Source organism: Cygnus atratus, chromosome 17, assembly GCF_013377495.2.
Source record: "Cygnus atratus isolate AKBS03 ecotype Queensland, Australia chromosome 17, CAtr_DNAZoo_HiC_assembly, whole genome shotgun sequence".
In the NCBI taxonomy this organism is placed as follows: Eukaryota; Metazoa; Chordata; class Aves; order Anseriformes; family Anatidae; genus Cygnus; species Cygnus atratus.
In genome coordinates, this window is record NC_066378.1 from 10576735 (window position 1) to 10599334 (window position 22600).

Here is a 22600-nt window from a genome sequence, read left to right on the forward strand (position 1 = left end):
ATATGTGTGATGAGGATCCATTTATGATGCGTCATTCCCCACAGTACATACTCAGATAAATTATAAATAAATTCTCTTATTTGAGAGTTAGAAAGCAACAGAAGTGGTTAGAATTACATTTTCTTTACTTTTCTGTCTCATTTTTCTCTCTAAATACCTTGAATGGTGAAATGTCCTCCAAAATTACTCAGATTGATTAACTTCTGAGCGCAGGAAAAAATATACTTACCTGAAATTTACATCTCTTTTTTTTTTTTTTTTTTTCTGGGAAAAAGTTATTATACCTATTCTCAGCCCAGTACCTTTGATATTTCTCTTGCTCATTTTATTTCACTGTTGCGTTCACTGTAGCAGCATCACTGTGTTGCTCCTTCTTACTTGTACATACTACTTAGCTGCATACTTAGGCACACAGAATCTGGATTCTACTAAAATCCTCTCTTTGATTGTATGATGAATTTCCACTGATTTTTCAGCAGCTGCATCCTACACCTTGCTCTACTGATCCAAAATCTGTAAGGCTCTCTTAAAATTTTAGGTTCAGTTCTTACTGGCAATGTTTCTTTAATCTCTTTCAATCCAAAATATTGTAGCATCAATTCCACTAATCTTTTGAAAGCCCTCTTCTTTTTCATCTTCTTTTTGTAACATAATCAGTCATAGGCCAATAAAGGATAAAAGATCTTTTGTGTTTCATAAGTTTCAGAATTTGGAATGGCTCACATGAGAGATGCTTTACTCTGTGAGTCACAGATGACCATTATATCATTAACAAGACACACAAAGGTTTGCTGCTTTCATCTCCAGACGACTGACTAGGACGCCCATCAGACCAATGGCAGAAACTCAGTCAGATCTTGGAAATCCCACATCCTAGTCCAGCACAATAGCAATGGCTCCTTCTCTCTCCCCGTCCCTCCCCTCCCCCCCCCCCCTTTTTTTTTTTGGCCAACTTTATAAACTCTGTATGACAGATTTTACTTTTGATGTTAGCAGTGTTGCTGTAGGAACACTCCATGCTTAAATCAATATAATCCTCTCTACCCTCTAGAGGATTTATGAAACACACTTGCTGATAAACACTGAGATCTAATTTCTATGCACAATAATGTGCTGTTGCTTTACAGTGTGTAGTAGAGATAAAGAGTGTGGTCTGACTTCTTGGTAGATACAGTATCCCCCTCTCTCTTTTCAGTGTGGCTCTTGTTTCTGAACAGGAGAATTGCCAGGTAATCAGCTCAGCTAGCGATTAATGCCTAAATGAAGAAAGCACCCTGGCTGGATCTGCAGCCTTAGTGAACAGAAAACTGTGAAAATTCCCTTTATCTACTAATATCCTGCTAGCAAAGCCAATTTTGCATTGGCATCTCACCCAACTGGATTCTATTAACACAGTATATTTTGGCTCCAGCCAAGTGTTATCACAAATTACAGAAATGAGATAAATAAACACAAGAAAGCTTTGCAAAGAGAAAGATTTAATGATTTCATTGTTTGAACCCTTTGAAAAACCCACAGTACATCTGCTGGGAATAAAGGATCTCACCTTATATGATTTATACCTGACGAAATTCATTAATTTAGACCTCCAGTTCTTAGAAGAACCCTTGTAAGCGGATTAATTTTAATATAGAATGGACATAAGCCTTGGCATAAAGCTTGAACCTTTTATGCAAGTGCAAAGGCATTAGACCCTGTCATGAGATATTAAGAAAATCTTGATTCCCTCAGGTATGGAATATAGAAAGAAGCTGGTGAATTCTTTCAAAAAATGAATAAGAAAGAGATGTTAAGTCCGTCAGTAGACAGACGTCTGTCATTTGGTACTGGAAGCTACAGAAGGTATCTCAAAACAAAACCTGACTAGAAAAGACTTCCTTATGCACATTTTCAGCCTTTAGAAGACAGAAGTTCAAATGTGTATTCCCTGCTCAACTCCACCAGTAATGAGGACAATTATTTTCTTCTCAGATCTGGAATGCAGCACAGGTTTTCTGCTGACTTAACAGAGTTTGGATCAGGAAATTGCTGGGCATGACCTCATTTGTTATGAGCAGCAGTTTCACTCTTCAAAGGGGAAGAATATACTGAAGACAAGGACTTCCAGGAAATAACGCTCATCTAATTATCTGCTGCAAACCATAGAACATTGTTCAAAGAAAAGGCTGCTAGGATTCCACCACCAAGATTATTCACAGGAGAGGCAAAATTCACAAATGGGATGGATATGTCTAACTCTTCTTCCAAATCCTGATCTCTAACATTGAGTAACAGTAGCACTTCCAGTTCCTCTGTTGAATTGACTCTTGATCCTGTTCTAGATATCTGGCAGCTTTGTGCCTCTCCCTTTCCTGAGGTTCAGGACATGTAAAATCAATGCTCAGAGCCTACTTCAGCATGTACACAGTCTCTTAAACCACTACGGAAAAGGCCAGCAAAATTAGTACCAGCCTCAGCCTACTGAGGACCAAGCAACTTATTCTTTAGCAAAAGGTGCTCAAGGGACCTTGCAAGTTCAAGCTCTGTAACAGCAAAATTAGAAATCGATAGTTAAATCTACCTGGCTATGTGCTCACAACTAGTAACCTGGAGGAACTGTGCATGGCAGAAATTCAAGATTTAAAGTCTGAGAGAGATTTCTAAAGTGGTAGCATCCTTTCTTCTATGGTTCGAAATTGTGTGACATCTATGAACCATTAAACATGGGCATGATTTTAGCAAGTCGTCCTATAAAGCTATAAAATGGGAGGCAGGGCAGAGAGCCGTCCTTTGCAAATCTGTCTGAGGCCTGGTGTGTGTTTTCTCAGACCACATACAGATCAGATGGAGCAACATGCTGAAACAGTTTCTTACCATTGCCAATGGAACAATTCCAACAAGATCCTTTTGGCAGATGAAGATTTCAGACAAGGTTATGTCTGTTGTCCCTTTCCGAGGGTATTCCACCTGCCAGGTGATGGGCTGCGTTCCAGAAAGGCTGCTGAAACTGGCTATTTCAAAGTTCATCTGCACGACCTCATTGAATAAACTGTTACTTCTGAAAGAGGAAAACAGGGAAAGGCAAGAGCTATTACTTTTGCTGAAGATGGCAAATGAAGTGAATCACATTAGCTACTAGAAAATGCAGCTATTTATATGCAGATATAACACAAGGCCCCTTCCAATCTACAACTTCTTCAGAGTATACAAAGTGAAATTATTCAAAATGAGTCAGGTGCTCTTACTATGGACACTATGTGGAGGGATAAAACCCAGGATTTTCTGTCTGATGAAAGAAAAATATACTTACTCCATTACATGTTTATTATGATCTTTGTAAGTATAATTCAATCCTTCTACAAGATGGATTTGACCCCTATCGGCCAAACTTAAGCCCAGTGCATTTTATGATGACAAAGAGCCCAGAATTAGCCCAGCCAAAAAGACAAACAAGATTCATTGTACATCCCTGTCATCAAATTTGCATAAATCCTTAGCAAAGAAACTTGGTGTAACTGAAGTAGATATATATAGCATGGCAGCCATTAAAAAAATGAACATGGTTAAATGGTGGAATGAAGAGAATATTTTAAGCTTAGAAGTATGTTCTGGATATTAAAAAGACATGCAACTGAAACCAAACAGAAAGAACAAAGCTACGGCAAGTAAAATATACCCTAAATTCAGGAAACATAAGATAATTTGAATAATAAACAGAAAAGACAGGCTGAAATTCTTTCACCTTAAATTTCTTTAACTTAATCAGAAATAAAAGTATATGAAATAAATTTGCTAGACTACCTGCTAGTTTAATTTAAAAATAAATAAATAAATAATTTACATGCATCAAAAAAAATACATTAACTTTTCCAGTGCTTTCCAAATGTCTTTCCGTATCATAGAAAGTTCTGACATTTCACAGCATAGTACTTCTACCAAACACTATGCTGTAATAATTTCAAAAGTAAGGGAAAGATGGGCATCTTCCTAGCTTCAGTAACCCAGTTCCAGCTTCATCACATTTTTGGATGTACTCACCAAATAACAGCTTCAATTTTTTCCTCTGTTTTTTTTTTTTTTTTTTAATGTACAATATACAAAGGTCCATTTCTGAGAAAATCTGTCAAGAACTGATCATGTACAAAGCACTTATATTCTGAAATGCTAAACTTTCTTTTTACCTCTTGAACAGAAATCACCATTTTATTACCTAAGACATATTTTGTGCTTTACTTTGCATGATTACTTTGAAAGTAAATGTGTTCCCCTGATAATTATTATTTTGATTATGGGATTTCATTTGGATGGCTTACTCTGAAAAGTCTTAATACTGCCTAATGCTTTAAATTTATTTCCTTGCTGTTTTTTTTTTCTCTGTAAAAAGAGAGACATTGCAACACTTTTGCAATGGTGGCATACTTCCTCCATGCATTTAAAGAGTGATTTTGTGTGGTAATGCAATAGATGGATGGGTTTAGCAATTCATAACTCAAGACTGGCCTATTCCCTTTTGAAGAGTTCCTACTAAATAAATCTTAGAGTTTGTAAATACAAGGCAACTGTTATAACTGAAGTTTACACACTTCTGGGACATCTCAAAATGAATGCATACTGGATTGAACTTTGTAATTTATTTGAAAGCATGATTATATGCAAAGATATCTGAATCACCTGAGCTACAGCGTTCATTTAGCTCTTAAAGACACCATTATGCCTTAGACTAATGACACCTGAAAGGCCATTATTTTCACCATTTCTAGATCTGATGCTGTAACTGACAGAGAAAAAGTTTGTACTTTTGATTGACTATCTCAGTGCTTTCACTTATGTTAAGTAGGGAATAAATTTTTGCACACATCAGAGACGCTCTTAAAGTGAATATATGTCTGGAAAGTCTCCCTGATCAAGAAGTCTACAATTCTCTAAATAGCCTCTGAGCAGATGTGAAATGTGTAGCTTTACAACAAAATCCCACAACTCTGCTGGTAGGACCAGAGAGCAATAGGTGGGAATTTACAGGTGGGAAAGAGCTCATTTCCAGCCAGCCCATTGATTCCTGATGCATTGCCATAGGTGAGGGCTGATCAGCTCCTTCTGGCTCCTAGCTCTTGATTTACAACACCTATTTTTCCTGGTTACTTCATTTTCCAAGAGTTGCCTGGAGTTCTGCTCATCAACTGTCTATACTGCTTACCTGCAGGCACACACTTGAGCCTGACCTTGAGCTCTCCAGCAGAAATACCCCGAAGAAAAACTTTGGGTATGCTGTCTTTATTAAACATTTGATGGCACACTTAACTCCAATGTGGACAGACCACAGCCTGCTCTAGCTGCCATTTCTAGGTATCCCCACATCTTTGTCATGATGTCCAATGATTGACACAGGAAACATGACGAGATAACATCTGTTTTACATGATTCTAGACCTCACCTGCAGTACGGCAGGTGCTATTTCATGCATCATGAACCTTACTTCATGCAGGCTACAGTCCACACTTACATACTTCCCACTTCCCCATTTGGGAAATGCTCCAGAGATTAAGTAGCAGACAGGGACTAGTCAGCTCTCAGTGTAGACATAGTTTCTCTAAGGTACTGTCTCAGGATGCCTATTCCATATTTCATACATATATAAATATTCTGTAGTTTATATGTGAAAGTACTCTAGTCTTATTCCAGCCTAATAATACCTGGAGGATTCTAGTACATCTTTTGGTTTTTATATTTTAAGCCCAGGACGCATACTGACTTGGATTATTGTAATCAAAGAAAATTTCAACATTTTTCATCTATTATACAAATCAACACACACATTTGGAGTGCTGGCAAACTACAACTGTAATGTAAATCACACTTGATTACTACTACCTTAGTTGCATTCTCATCCATATTATCTTCACTAGAACCACAAGAAACAGCCTGTATCTCTAAAAAGCACTTAACTCCACCATAAGAAAGTCTGACAAAAGCTGACTTCCTTTCTCCCAAATGTAGAATTACAAGTATCACTCCTGCAGCACTGACAGTTACATCTGCCACTATGTGATCTTCTTGGGCTAAAATGAGGGATTTATTGCCCATGCTCTATTTATATACCATCTGTTGTAGAGGGTCTTGAGGGTCATACACTCCTAAATCTCTTCTCCATTGCGCTGTAGACATAGCAATCTCAATTTTGCATACAAGGAATGAAGGAGAGGCTGTGACACACACAAGGTCATGTGGAAGACTGTTATAGGGTAAGAAAACGCTCTGTGATTTTCCAAATCTCAGGAAAACCACTGCATCATCATTACATTATCAACGGAAATGAGAACCATAGCACTTGTTTCTAGTCTTAAACGGTCTTCAGTGTGTGAATCTTAAATTTCAACACCATTCAGTACATGAAACGTCTTTTTGATAACTGCTGAGCTATTCTGTAGAAGAAATCACTGCTATTGCCATTTACAACACTGCCTCAAACACCTGCTTAATTTCGGTTTCCAGTTCTCATTGAGTACTTTGGCTATCTCAGCCAAAAATCTTCTTGGCTGAGCAGACAGGCAGGCTTCTTCTTCCCAAAGTATCAGACTCTAATGGTAGATATCAAAAATAGTACCAAAATTTTTGTACAGAATACTGTAAAACATTGCTTAAATATTTCTTCTGTAAGATACACGGCACAGTAGCCAAAAATACATATGGAACAAAATAAAGGTTTTATTGGTACTTTCTCAGGATGACCCGCATAATTATTTCAATGCCTGCATTTGTAAGTAATGCACCCATCTCATTCTCACAGCAATAAAACCTTTATACAATGTCACACTACCATCAGTTTCCTTCTCTCTTCATACACAAGAAACTGAGAGATGATCAACAGCTGGGAAAGCATCCACTTGAAAAAAAATATGCCTTCAGAGATGTGTAATGGCTGAGAAAAAAACTTCTCATGAAGCACATTTAATGTTCAGAGCTTGTTCACTGACTGAAACAGCAGTTCCTTAATATCTAACATTTAGAACTGTTCAGCAGCCGGAACAGCAAGTAATTATAAAACTTTTCTAAAGTACACAGCACGTAGAGATTGCAAATGAAGCTTCGTGAAGGCTGGGCTTCTAAGAAATTGCTCTGGGGTGGATATATGAGTCTAATTTGATTGGACTGAGAGTTCTCCTGGGCCCATTCACTCTTTGGATTTATTTTGATTTATAAATATGCTAATCATAACAGATTTTTTTTCTCTGCAGAGGTCTAGTAAGAGGTAGAATGATGTTCGATGTGTCAGTGCTGAAATAGCTTAAACTGATCACACGTGGCCAGCACTCAGCTCAGTCCCCAAGCAAGAACCGCAAAGCCAGTGCTGCAGAGGCTTTCAGGGCGCAGTGGGAGAAGGAAGGCAGATACTTACTAAGAAAAACAGTGTAGAGATCTCAGCTGATGTAAGATCCACACACAAACAGAAATCTTTGTTGAATGTCTGTCTACATGTGTGGGCCAGGAGTCTCTGATGAGAGATTTCAAAGTGTTGGGTTATTGCTGCAAGTAATAAAGAATTTTCGACACTTAAATAAGTGAATCTTAAGACTGCTGCAGGCTACATCAATAATTTTGATTTATTACTGTGGCTCTCAAAAGAGAAATTTTAAAAAACCTAGATTAAAAACATTTTTTAGCCATTCTTTATTCCAACAGATTTTCACTGAAAGTCCTTAGGGAACTGGGACTATTTCGACCTGCTGAAAATTTATCAACTCTTTTCCTCTTTAATGCTATCCAGTTTGACAGTGACATCTCAATGCAAGATCAGCACTTACTAAATGACATAAAAAAATGAAAAGAGTACAAATCTCATTTTCCCCCACTTACACTTCACATCCTATCTTCACTAAAATTAACGTATTGAAGTACATTACCACCATGAACAGAGATGAGCTCTCATCAAAAGCCAAGGGTCAAACTGGAGCCCTGAGTGACCTGTGCTTCATCCTACCTGCATGCACACACCAATGCCTTTTCCCACTAAGACTGTAATGGGGTACAGGATATATGCTCCACTATTCCTGCTCTTTTCAATTTGTTCATCCTCCTGCACCCTTCCTAATCACATTGGATAATGGATTACAGCAATTTAACCAAAATTAACGAAACACAAAAATTAGAACCTGATCTGGAAAGTGACTTACAATGATTTTAAAGATGATGAAATTATACGCACAGCTCTGTACACATCAATTCTCTTTTACAGTCAGCACTCAGTTCTAACAAAGGGTGGGTCATTAACAACCCAGGTTCCTTTGAATTAGTCACCTATGAGCTAAATGCCGTAATATCTACCACTCTGCCCTTGAGCCATCCATTTCTATTCTGAAAGGCCTGATCAGCAAATGGAGTACAAATGCTTAATATCACTTTCTTTCAGCAGGTCCTTAATAAGAATGGTTACAAAGGTAATCCCTTTGCAAAAGTGTAGAAAGCAAGTGGTAATTAAAGAATGCCAACTGCTCTACACAAAACACAGTTTAAATTTCTTATTTGCAATATTAGCCTAGCTTTCATCTTTAAGCCATAAAAACCAGCAGAGGAGAAATAAAAGGATGATCTATTTTGGCAATTAACAAACAGGGAGGACATAATTTCATGAAAACTACCACATTAAAAGTATTATGAAGGTCTTCAAAGGAAAATATCTGAGGTATAACTTAGCAAACTCTTGAGCAACATAACAAAATTTACATGCATATCTTTAAACAGATGATATAATGCTGTACTTGATTTCTTCATACAGTCCAGATGAGAGCTGCATTAGTTAATAAGGTTTCTTAGTTTTCTTGTCATAAACTGTGATATAAAACATAGCTTTTTGATTAAGGTATTGGACTGAGACAGGAAATCTCATTTCACTTCCTAGCTCTTCCACAGCATCCTTTAATGACCTCAGGCAAGACACGAAGATACAGATCCTTACAGCTAAAATAAAATCAATAGGAATTAGGCATCATGGAGCTTTAAAGAATAGAACAGTGTCTGTCTACCACTTCAGGCACCTGAATATAGTAACTTTATGAGCACCATGATCTCAGCTGGGTTCAACCCCACTCCGTGTACGACAGAGGCAGAAGACCACTTGTGGTTGAACTGCTGCATTATGCTGAGAGCTCCCACATGCTAGGGAGATTCTTAGCTGCATATGCACTTCCTGGGTGGCATAAGATAGAGAGAGCCGAGGATGTGATCTTCCTGTGCCTTTATTTCCCATAATAATGATTTTATTTTTCTTGTAGTCTCCAACAAAAATTAAGAGTATGTGGTATCTATCTGACTTCTCTTTACAAGCCCTGCTCATGGATGCCAACCTCAGTCAGCGATGTTAACTGCTATCTTCAACAAACAGCAAAAGTCATGTTGCTGATCACAATACAGAAAAGCAGAAATGCTCCTCTCTTAGCCAAGCAAAAAGTTGAATGAGACAGTCCCTAAAGAAGGGAAACTTGACTGGGGATCACAACATCTCACCGATTTCTTCCAGAATATTTTTTTTGAGTCACTAATAACTAATAAATGTTGCTGTCAAGATCACAGGCTCGTTAGTCTTCTCTGATACTACATCACATCCAGGCACAAGGTATAAGATTGATTTTCCCTTTTCGCAAAGGAAGCAGGCATGTGAACCTCCACCTCAGACTGCTGCCATCGGATAAAGGCTATGTGCAAATCCCAGGACTAAAGCTATCATCATCTCACACTTTTATTTCACTTTCCATTCAGTTTGTACAAGATATTAGCCTACTAATGTCTTCATTATATTTTCAGATAACAAAATATGTAGACAGATTGGTAAAGAAATAAGCTTTCTCAGGGATTCATCATCTCTTCTTGCCTCTAAGAAGGACATTTTTTTACTTAGTATGCACTCAGTCCTGGAGTCTCTCCAGAACCACCGTGAGTAAGCAGTATTTTCCTCTTTTGGCGACAGCAAGTGTTTAAGCACTGAAAATCTTCCAAGGGACATCACTGGAAAGGAGACCCTGAACACAGTTTCAGAGAGATTCACTACAAAAATATGATCAAAATGGCAAAGAGATGTAGAAAGGCCTGGTTATTGAAGTAGCCCCCAAAAGACTACCCTGCCCAGTGAAGATGCGTCAGTTGCTATTGACAATAGCAGTTGATTTCTTTATCTACCAGTTACTAATAGTGGACCAAGTGTTACTGCATGACACTTGTGGTCTGTTATGCCCTCAAGTGACACATTGATCAAAGAAAGGGATGTAGCCTAAGTGCTGATTGCTATGCAAAACATGCCTCCAGGTATTGCTCATGTAGATGTAAGTGTATCAGGCATTTGCATCTGTTTTGTAGATGCAACTGCATTATGAACCAGGTGGCAACACAAATCACATTTATTTAGAAGTAACAGCATATGTAAATCAGATGTTTGATATGCACTTCTAACTTAAAAGTCAGGTGTCTTCAGACTCTAGTTCCTATGGCTTCCTGTGATTTTTTTTTCTTTTTTTTTTTTTTTTCCTTTTACTGCTCTGCTAGCATATCTGCTGTTGGGCTATGCTTCACACTCCAAAAATATTTGGGCGTACAGATCCCCATTCCTTTTCAATTTGGTATCTGCAAATGCCTCTTATAAAAAATACCTACCAAATTGACCATCCATCAGGGATGTAAAGTTGATAAAATAACTGCATTTCATAGAGGCAAAGGATGTAAAGAAATCATGCATGTAATGGCATAGTAAAGGAAAACAATATATAAGTTTTGAGTACAATGGTGAAACAGTAAAGAAAATAACCAAAAGGTGAACTAATTTGTTTTATTTTTTTTCAAACTTGTTAACCATAAGCAAAGTTCAGGGGGCAATGAAAAGCCAAGCTTGTGGGTGATAGCCCCATGCTCCTCCCGTACACTACATTTGGCTATGACCGTAGTTTTTCTTATTCAAGTACATGGAGAAGGTAAAAGGATTTTTCAGATCAGAAGCAATGATCAACAACTGGTTGGTGGCAACTACCTGGAGAGACCTCCAATTTAGCTGAAGAGCTTTTCCAGGTGCCTGTGAAGCTGCCTGAATAGAGAGTAAAAGATCTTGAAATGAACCATGTCCTCTGAGAAATAACCTCAACAGTTGCAATTTCATCACAGAGCAAACTCAGTTCGTGTGGAGTTCCTTGGACTAGATGCTGCAGGGAATTGAATAATGCTGTGTACAACCTAGAGCTAGAGAATATCAGTCTGGGGAAGGTGGAGAAGTAGTTTTATTTCTTGAAAGTCAATATACTTTTGCAAGCTTCACTAGGAAAGAGTCTGCAGCAGGAATATATTCCTTTTTCCCAATCTTGGGTCATATTTCTTGTGTCATTCCATATTATTCCCCTTATTAGTATTTGAAGAATATAAGATGTACTACTTAAATTTACCCTTACCTTGTAAATTCTCTTCAGTGTTGTATACTGCTCATACATTCTTTACCATGCTAAAGTAAAATTCAATTAGGGTACAGCAGAAGCCCAAACTAATCTAAGGAAAAGTCCGAGCACTGATAATAACATAAATGAATTGAACTAAGCTATAATAGTGCAAACCAGATGAAGCTCCACATAAATGGAAGGAATGACATAGGTGAAAATTGACAGAGGAGGAGAGTCAGGCAGAATGGCCTAATTCAGTTATACTAATTATTTGTAAGTATGCTTACACTTGAGGGCACTGCCCTGGATAATAGTAAAGGCTGGTCCATGCTGAATATGTGTTCAAAAGTTATCACCATGATGACAAGGAATAGTATTCTGTTCTCTCAGATTATGCAGTATGATCTTGCAAGGTCAAACTTGAAAAGAAACATTTTACCAGCTCTTGGCATAGCTTTGCTGCACTGCATTGAGAGTTTATAGTAGAAAATTGTGACAAGTACTGTAAAACCAAGGCTGTGCATGGGGAAGTGTGAAGGACAGGAGGACAGAGTGAGTTTTTAAAGTGTTGTACACATTAAGACACCCATCCCCAATTCACAATTTTGGCATCATTAGGCTGGTCTTTATGTGATGAACATAAAAAAAAAAAGTTTAGAAATGTAGAAAGAATACATATTTAATACCCATTTAATACCCCTCAGTGTACATTATGCGTGCAGCTTACCAAATCTGTTCTCAGAAGATGAAAGAAAAAAAACGAGCAACAACAAAAAAGCCCAAAGCCAGGGAAGTGTAAAATAATGTGTACACTGACATTAATCAAAGAATTTCACTAATGGGGAAAAAAGTATGGCAGATGTTTTTAGGAATTTAGGAAGTTTTCTGAAGTAAGATAGAGGAAATATAGGTTAGAAAGGGGGAAAAAAAAAAGAGGCTTATAAATCTTATCTTTTTCTCTCTTCTTTTTTTCCTTCCTCTGAAGGGGTAAAGAGGGAAAGGAAGCTACAGGAGCCATCTTAGACAAAGAATCTCCATTTTTAGTTCACAGTGGAAAAATCTATTTTATGCTAAAAAGTGCAAGATGTAGAAGCTAGCTGAGATGATACAGTCCAAATACATCCTTTAGTAACAATATTTTAATAGTGTGTTTTGTTATTTTAACTTTCTGCAATTTTCTTCCATTATTTAAATTTTAAGTTTTTAAGTAATTGTGGTTTAATGCCTGCATCTTAACTAGAGAGAGAGCTGTCTGTGTGACCTGAGCTTCAGGAAGGAAATTCTTACTCATCTATGTTGGTCTCCTTAAGCTGGAGGACCGGGACATAGACTAGTTCCTAAGTCCTCCTTAGGATTAGCTACAGATCTCACAGTGGCATGTCTGAGAGCGGCAACCAGATGAGAGCTATCGTCCAGGGACTGGGCATGAGTGACAAGGCTCTCCTTGTGGAGATCACATACGAATCATGTAGAGATTGAACGAGTTTGTTACACATGTATTTCAGGATTAACAACGTGATGATTTGAAGATTCACCTGCCAGTATTTACATAGATAGACTGGCAGATAAGGCCACACAGGATCACTCTGCTCAGTACTGGTGCAGCACCACCTGGCTGAAACCGACAGGAGTTATTAAGAACCTGAAGTACTTCCCTATGCAGGAAAAGACCAGACTCCAGTGATGGCTACAACTGGTTCAAAAACACAAGCAGGGGTTGCTGGGATTTTTGTTCCGCTTCTCCTTTCCTGTGTTTTTCTCTTCCCTTCTTTCTACATATTTAAAACCAAAATGTATGATGGACAGAGATGACTATAGTAAAGATTCTGTGGAAATTTGACAAAACGGTGACCAACTTCCTTGGTCTATAGTTATAAACCATCTCTTCAAATTTACAAAAATCATGGACCCCAGGGCTTTCAGCATCTGTAGCTCTGGAAATCTGATGGACAAACCTTTATTTTGCAGTTCATAATGCAATGCTTAACAATGCTGCCTTCCCAACCATCCACAGCTCTCATTCACTGTAAACATAAAAAGAAGCATATAAAAGCTGAACCAATATAAATACTGGAGGTAAATCCACTAGAATTCATGATACTGTTATTTGTTATTTAATTCTAGTAGTTCATTTCTCTTGTTCAAGGGTAATAAAAGGAAAAATGTCCCCATGACATTCAATGGCAGAAATGTCATTGCTGAAATGCCTGTGATGTGCAATTAACATTTTTAAGGAGTCATTTAAAAGCATACTGTCAAGTATGATAGATTTGAGATTACACCAAGTATCTATGTTTGGATTTCTGTATAATTCAAGATCTCCCTAGCAAGTTCACCCTTTCCCTTCTGGATATTTATATTTTTCTTTCTCCTTATGTCCACCATATTGAGGGTATTATACATATTTATTATTGACTTCTTCCCCATGGCAATATTATAATGCTGCATTAAAATTGCAATCATTGGAGTTTCTACCAAAAAAGTTTTTTTTTCTTTTTCTTTTTTATTTTTTTTTAATGTTCTGCTTTTCTCAAGCAGTTGAAAATTTCTCCACAGAACATACTTTGTTTTGGAGAAAAAAAAGTAATTCTCTATTAGTCATGAAGACATTGTCACCAGCAGGATGGAGACTTCAGGTCTAGATTCTGCATGTTTGCACGGAGAAAAAAACTCCTGGGTCTTTGTTTCTTGGCAGTCCCATCTGACACTTCTGCTTAATAGAATGAAAAAGCAGGAAAATATAGAATATATTTGCTAATGTAGCAGAACTGTCTTTAAGCAAAATGTTCATCAAAGCTTCTTGAAGATGCCAGCTAGTTTGTAAAAATTTCTTTGTACAACAACTGAATATTTGTAGCTAAAATGTTCCTTCTAAGACCTGATAGCGGACATCAGTTTTCAGGCAGAGTGCAGACGTTCCCATCTGACTGTCAGGCACATGAAGAGCAATGTGTCCTCAGTATTTCAGGAAGACAAATGAAGGAGACACGATCCTATTGTTAAATGGCCTGTGTGAAAAGCAAGTGCCTACTCGATTGACGAAACACTTACAGATAAACTCAAAGAGCAACTTTGAAGTGATGACTCTGACATCTCTGGTTCTTTCCAAATCTGTTTTTTCTCTACAGCACCTCAATTAGAAAACAGCTATGTCTAATTTATTGGGAAGTCTCAGTTTCAAATTTGCTAAATCAGGCCCTGGTTCAAAGAAAACAAAAACAAAAACAAAACAACAACAAAAAAACAACAAAAAAACAACCACTTCCTTACTATAGTGGATTTGGATGAGGATTTTGAGAGAAGCCACGCTTTACAAATGTGACTTTCCACTGCAAGGAAGAAGTTTTCATCTTAACTTGACCCTTAGGAAGGGTGTAGGAGTGCTTGGGGGAACCATATGCTGCATGATATCAGACTACTCTTTAAACAACAGTGAGTTTTTTATTACAGAAAGTAATAAACAAGGGTCTAGCACAGAATCTCTCTATGCACCATATAGTTACATATTTGTCTCACGGCCCAGAGCAAAGATTTTTAAATCTACTGTGAGTTTTTTCCAAGCAATGATTATTGCCTTTTTATACCCTCTTTTTCTACGCCTTTCTACACTAGGTGAATCAAAACAGGTTTCTGCATAATTATATGAACAACTTTTAGGGGACACTGCCAAGAGGAAGAAAAAAAGCTTCTAAAGAACAAGCCCTCTCTTTGTTATTGAAATCTGCAGCAGTATTAGTCACCACTCCAGCCTTTTGCTGACTTTTGACACTTCACTTGATCAGAGAGGTGGAACTGGACTGATGAAAGTCTAGCTTTCCAAGGCTCTGAAGGAATACCAAGCCAACAGCGAAAGTGCTACTCTACACACAGTACATGCATACGGGATTGCAAAGAGCCTTGTTACTGCGGATTACCAAAGTCCCACTTCTCAGCTGAGCCACAGTAGTACATCTCGTGCATGCTGTTAAATTGGGGTGATTGAACTGCATTTACACCTTTGTCTACATGCTGTGGAAACCTTCTTATACTTGTTAATTGCTCCCATATGAGAACACCAGCAGAATTGGCTCCACAGCTATGGGAATGTCAGATAAGAGGTCATTATTATAGACAACCATTCGAATTTTGTCAGTACAGTGTGTGCCATGCTCTAATCCGAACTGCCAATGGTCAAATGCACTCACAGCTGTATGCAAGGAAAATTCAAGACTGGCATAGATTCTTATTCTATAAAATAGGTTCGCAGGAGCAACACTGAAAAGGTTAAAAATGTGGAAGGATGACAGCCAGCATGATGGGGTGGTCTTGGAAATTACCAGCATAAATATAAAGGAGTTTGCACCTTCCGGCCTCTTCCCAGCTACACATCCTTAATCTAGTTTGATTTTCCTGTGGTAGCAATCTGTCAGATGCATCCCCTTCAGAACAAGATTATAAAAGAAGTGAATCATGGACACATTATTATTCCCCTCAGCATGCGGCACTTTTTCTTTAAGTACAGAAACCATAGTGTGCAGGAAATGATCCATCTTTTAAAATTTGTGTCAACATCTCTCAAAACTCTTGGAGCTGTGCAGCGAATACTGCTAACCATTCTCCTGTGTCTGAAAATCAGTATGATGACAACACTAAAATATGTTACATGTGACACTTTTGTCCTGACCTTACTTTCACTCAAGTCAATCGGCTTTCTGATTTTGATGGGAATAGGGCTGCTGTTTCGTTGTCACCTCTCTTGTACCCTCAGGCGCACTCTCCAGCAGCAGTGTCAGCTTGGAGAAGCCAGAGCAAGTTCAAAGTATTTTCTGATGCCCAAGGCAAACCAAGAGATGATCTTTTCCACCAGCAGAGAGCTGCTTATAGGCTGCTACTGAATATTCCACCAACTGTAATGCTCTGCTCCCAGAGCTGACCTGGCTGCACTACATATGAGATGGGTTTTCCTTTTGCTGTCCTTCTACTCCTAATTCTACGAATTGGGATCATAGTATGATTTTCCCCTGTTCCACAACTTTGTCTGTACTTTCATCTGTGACAAGACACATGCTTTTGTGTCACTTGGCAGAGTATTCAATGTCAGGCTGCAAAGCACTGGACAACAAACCCAACAAATCCCTTTCCTTGTGCCAAGATTATTTCAACAACCAGATTTCAGGAATGTGGATGGCTGAGTGATTGTTCATGTCTGGCCATGGAAAGTAAAAATGTTGATGTCCAAATGTTTTTGGTCACAAAATAATGGAATAGTTGTAGCTTCCTTAAGGCCACCTAAAGTACCATGCTCAATATTGTGCCTCAAGATCACAACAGAAACGCCAGTGTTGTTGGACCATGCTAAAATCACTAAATAAAATATTTTGGTTATAGAGATTTTAAATTCTGGCTAATGCAGAGACGATCTTTGTAGAGTAATCTGACACACAGAGTGGAATTTCCAGGGGTGTTCAACTCTGCTACTCTGGTGAGGGAGCAGTGCTAAGCCAATAGGGTGCACACAGAGCTGTCAAATGCGGGACACAAATTGCTGCAAATATTTTACTGTTGCCAAATATATGGTTTGTACTAGAACAAAGAGGTTAGCATATTCCAGATGGGATGGCCTGAGTCTCTTACACATTCTAGACATCCTCATATCTACACACCATTCAACATAAATGATCTTTGAAAATGGACAAATATTTTCTTAAGAACTTCCAGCAGCATTGCCAACTCTTCCCAGAATTGCATTTTGTTGGGAAGATAGCTCTTAATTTCACAGATAGGCTGTCTGTGCTACCCAGTTACTTCTATTAAGAGACTTGGCCTTTATGACTAATTGAAAGGGTTTCCCAAAGCAGATGGAGCATTTTGAATATAGAGAAAGGGAATTACAGAAATACTGAGCTTCAAATATTCAAAAATAAAGACAAAATTGTGCCTAAGGCAATACTGGGAAGTAAGAGGTGCTCTGGGCTATCAGAGGTCATCTCTTCATCCTCAGTAGATGTCATGTAGTGCAAACTGACATTATTTCCGGACATCAGTGGGTTTTGATTCGATTCCTCTTGCTGATGGTTTGGTTCACAAAAGGAGAATGTCTGGGTAAAATGGACAGAGAAAAGTGAAGAAGAAAAAAACCAGAATATCTTATCTGGCTATAACAAATTAACACACACTACTTCCATGTTCTTCTTATGCCAGCAGAAGAAAAAAAAAATGTTTCTGGAATTATTGATGCAATTTACTGGCAAGTACAAACGTATCTGTGACAAGCCAAAGAAGTGAGAAGATAGAACTTGTGAATGAAATGCTGTGTGTGTGTGTGTGTGTAGAGTGGGAAGTAATAGAGATGCAGAAAGCCTGTTGGTCAGGCTGAATTTGTCAAACAAATGACATCTACTTCCCTTCCCCCTACCCAGTTCTTAACCTATACATTAGATTTATGTTACACTTAGCTAGCCAACATCTGCCATCAAACTCCTGTGATATTAACCGCACAACTTTGGCCCTTTACATGCAGGGGAATTCAGATCAGATGGTCTCTTTACAGATAAATTCTCCTTGCTCACTTGCTGTCCCCTTCTCTCTCCCTGCTTCAAAGCTCTGGTAACTGGTTCTGGGTTAAACAGCAAGCATCTCTGTTAGCTGTATGCTGTTGGCTTATGTTAGCATCACGTGGTCAAGTGTTAAGAGTCTGTGTCAAAGCCCTTTCTGGGGTCATGGACTAACTGTATGATCTCACACCAGTCATTTGTCTTGCCTGTCCTTCTATTAAGCCTGTTAAGAGAAATGATTCAACAGAAGAAAAACAGGAGCTCCTTGAAGACATTGGCACATATGAGTTGAACTTTTTTCAGTGAAGAAGCTATAAAAAAAGACTGCAGTGAACTCTGAAATATCAATTTGTTAAAAAGGCAGTGATTTTCCTTCCTGAACAATGTTTTTCATGGTGTGAAGCCTTGCAAAGGAAAAATGATGTGTATTTAGAAACATTCTAAAAAGTATTTATGAAGGACTGATGAGAAATGTTTCAAAAATTATTAAGGCTGCATAAATATCTGTTGTCTAGTAAGTCAAAACTACAACTTAAATCCTGGAAATATATTTATCAACATTTTCATTCCCAGTTGCATTTCTTGACATTTATGCCAAAACAAAGTTCTGTAAAAGGTCATAACAGGACTCACGTGTTATTAAGTGTACGATCGAACAAACAAAACAAATTACCTTCATTCACGCTTGCCTGATCATCCTGTGAACTCACAAACAATAGATCCTGTCCACTTTCTCAGACTCAAAGAAATATCCATCTTGGGTGAAATCATCCATATGCAGAGAGTCAGCAGAAGCTTTAAATGCCTCTGAAGTACTTCAAAGCAGGAATGAATTATGGCTTAAACTCTTTGAAACTATTCTGCTTTCTTTCCTTTTACAGTATCCCAGTGAATACTGGCACACCATTGTGCTAAGTGGTATATTAGTAAAGGATTGCTTCACATACTAGGAGGCCTTGCAGGACCTAGGAGGTCCACATCGAAGAAGGAAAAAACAAACAAACAAACAAATAAGGAAATGAAGTTGTTAAGTTCTATTTATAAATGCAAAAATAAGGTGCAGAGAAAAAGGAGTGTTTTACTCCAGATCACACTAAATATCTGCAGCAGTTAGAAAGGGGACCTCTCATTTCAATGCCTGGACCTCAAGCAGTACCCTTTCTTTCCATGCTCTTAAACAGTATTTACAAAGGCAATACAGGAAATCTGTGGGCGAGGTGGGAACTGAAGCTCCATCTTCTAAATCTATCTTTGGTGGTTTTGTTGCAAGGCTATCCTTGCACTTCCTTTTCCATGCATACATTTAATTTAATTTCTCCCACATTGCTACTTAGACTTTTGGGGACTTCCATAATACTACACCAAAGGCTCCCAATAGCAGCCAGAACTGCTTTTACTGATGTTTAACACAGTATTGAATTTAAATGGTGAATGTATATGCCTTTCTCACACATGAACACAAACTGCCGCATAGGAAAACTTTAATTTATCAAATTAAAATGCACTATAGCACAAATTTATTGTATCACTGCTCGTGAATGTTTTTATGTGTTTGATTATTATTTTTTTGTCTTCTATGGTTTTGTCAGTAGATGGAAAGCAATCAAGGTTCCATTTGAAGCAGCCGCGTAAGCAATTCTCATTTAACAGAAGACAATGAAAAATTAATATAAACTGAGTGTAACTAAGTTTTCATAGAAACAACAAAACCACTCAGACATTATCATCCTCAACAGCTGTTTACTGTCTTCATTTACAAAATTGCCTGTCAAATTTTACTGTTTCCTCTAGGGAAAAAAGAAAAAAAAGCCAACCCCAACTGTCTCTCTGAGTTAATAGAATGCTCCATGTGTAACAGGGATATTAAGGATTCCTTTCTTGCAATCATAATACTTAGCAGGGATGATTGAGGTGAAGTAATGTTCAACGCTCTCTCCCACAGGTTTCAATTCTACATTTTTAACTACAGGAGAAAAGTTCAAACATAGCTGTCTGGTAAAAGCCTGAGTATTTTCCTCTCTCTCTTACTCTCTGGAACATCTGTCCCCTCTTTTTGATGGGCAAAGCAACATTTGTCATTCCTGAAAAGCTGTTTATGGTGAAACAACCACAACTTCCTTAATACAAAATGAAAATATTTGAAGAAACTGCAAAAAGGGTTAATGGAATATTTTTGGTGGAAAATTTTATCAACTGAGAATGTACCTCCCAGCATCAGTTTGTTTCAGTGATGAATTTGGGCTGTAGAATTTATTTAACTAGGGGAACATGTGCAGCTGGTTAATGCTGCGCAATGCATATGATGGAAAGGATGTCAAATAGGCATCAGAATGAATCTGAAGGGTTCGGGGAGCATGTGCCTGATCCCCTGGCACAGAAGTCAGAGGGGTGGCTAACCTTCAGAAAGTTGCAGGAGTGGTTGCTCACCCAGCGGCAACAAAGTCAGCAGTTTAGTATCTCAGGAAAGAGAGGAAGACAGCAATAAGCAGACAAATACAAAACAATTGTCCCTCACATGTATATTCCCAGGATGAACGATCTAAAAAGGACATCTCAAGTGCTGATGCTATGCCTGACTCCAGATTTAGGAGATGGGAAGGAGTTAATTATTGAAGGGCAGCTACAGTGAGTGGGGTGCACAGCTCCTGTTGACTTCCTTAATGGTGGTAAAATGTGCAAATCCCGTGCACTTCTAGCTGAATTACAATGATTACAAAATATAAAGCCTAAAAAGAGGATTTATACATGAGCAGATTTAGCTGAGACACAGACCCCCTCAAGACCTACAGTTTGTTTACATGCAAAGTAGTCTATGCCTCCTGAATGACTTTAAATCCTGATGACAATTATTTATATATTTATCCACTCGTAACGTGGCTCGGAACCATAGTTCCTGCTGCTAAATGCCTCGGGGAATATCTACTGGTTATAGGCTCATCCCTGCTTTCTGGCCATTGTCCAACAAAGCACTTTCAACGTATAAACAGCCCCACTGCCTTCAGTAGGTCTGCTCGTATGATGCGTAAGACCACAAGAACACACTGCTTAAATAAATACACAATAACAACAACAATAGCAATACTAATCCCTTCCTTTACTGCTTTCAGACAGATTTTTTTTATCCATAGCTCTTGGGAGTAAAGTACCATTACCGTATTTTAGGATATGCAAGCTGGGAACAGAAAAATGAAGTGACTTGCCCAAGGTCATACAGGAGGTCCATCAGAGAAATAAGGACAAAAACTCTAAGTGCATGGCTAAATTGAGTACTGAAGATTTTGCAGAGCTTTGCCTACTATGTAAGTAAGGCTCTGATCACTCTGACATTGTGTTAAAGGAAAACAGCGAGCTTACATAATGAGAATAAAATCTTTTGAAAATTGTTTGCATCTATTATCATGTTAGCCAATCTAGCTTCATCTTCTGGAGAAAGTGCAACTAACAGTTAATTCATATTAAACCTAAGAAATCACATTTTTTTTTTATATACTTTACATACTTCTGATCCAGCTACAGTATCAACTTCAAACACATTCCACTGTTCTAAATTCCTTAACAACAATCAATACACAGTTAATTATAATGAGAAAAAAAAAAAAAAAGATGCAGTACCAGCTTTAAACAAAAACTAGTAGCTTTAAATGTTCTAAATTCTGAAAATGGAAAGTAATTGTAGAGAAACAGTGATACATCCAAGCAAGCCCTCACGGCCTCCCACAAAAATTTTTCTACCACAGTCATATCTGTATGGATTTTACATTTTCAGACAATGCATATCTACCAATGACTTTGTATGTGGTCAAGATGACTGGTGTGGGAAATGGGAAAAACTGCTGCAATCTGTATGCAGCAAAAGAAACTGGAGGTAGACTCAGGCCATTATTCTGTCTGGCTTACTGGCATGGTAATGTAATAAATGTTGGCAACTTGTATGCATGTCATCTGGCTCCAGGAATAAGACAGAGCTAGCACTGGCCGAAATCTGCCAACTGATATATGTATATGTGTATGTATATATATATATATATTTGTCATCAAAACATGTAGTGGCATCAAAATAGAACAGTTTCCATTAAGCATTTTGAGTATGAAAAAAATAAAATGCTCAAAATTACATGGACCTCCTAGATATTCTTGTCCTTCTGGTCAAGGGACATCATAGGGGAGGAGCAGAAAGAAGTCGGTGCTATTCCACATCTTTGATCAGTGAACTCTTTACAATCTCCAAAGGTCTCAAAACAGACACTTTTCAGTATCATTAAATTCACTGTCAAATTGAAAAGGAAGAAAGGTGACATAATCCTGGAAAGTTTTGGAGACTCAGACTATCCCACATAAAATTGGATATTGAAACATTTTCAACATGGATTAGGGCACTGAGAGCTCTCGTTATGAGCCTCCCCTGATGCTAAATGGCCTGGAGATGGCTGTTCAAAGTGCAGTCCGGGCTGGTTCCCTAGACTAGTTATTTCCTTCAAGGCAAAAATGAATGCAAAGTTCTTTTTCAATGCAAATTTTTTCCCAAATAATTCTTCATATCCCTCCAATGTCAAAGCCCTGCTCAAATGCTGGCATACTCTATGCTAGATTGTAGCCATATCTGCCTTTCCTGTCCATATCCAGTTTGAACCAATAACAGAAAGTTTCCTCTGTGCCCCAAATGGCCATGTTGGCCGTCTCAAC

At 38.1% G+C, this 22600-nt stretch overlaps 1 protein-coding gene across 3 annotated transcripts in view; it reads right to left on the minus strand.

Annotated features, from left to right (window-relative positions):
* Positions 1-22600, minus strand: part of TMEM132C (transmembrane protein 132C) — a 200755-nt gene that overhangs the window by 50963 nt on the left and 127192 nt on the right. For all 3 annotated transcript variants that reach the window (XM_035564993.2, XM_035564992.2, XM_035564994.2), the window contains one exon: positions 2854-3037. In XM_035564993.2, the coding sequence (XP_035420886.1) occupies positions 2854-3037 (184 nt within the window). The remainder of the gene's footprint in view (positions 1-2853; positions 3038-22600) is intronic.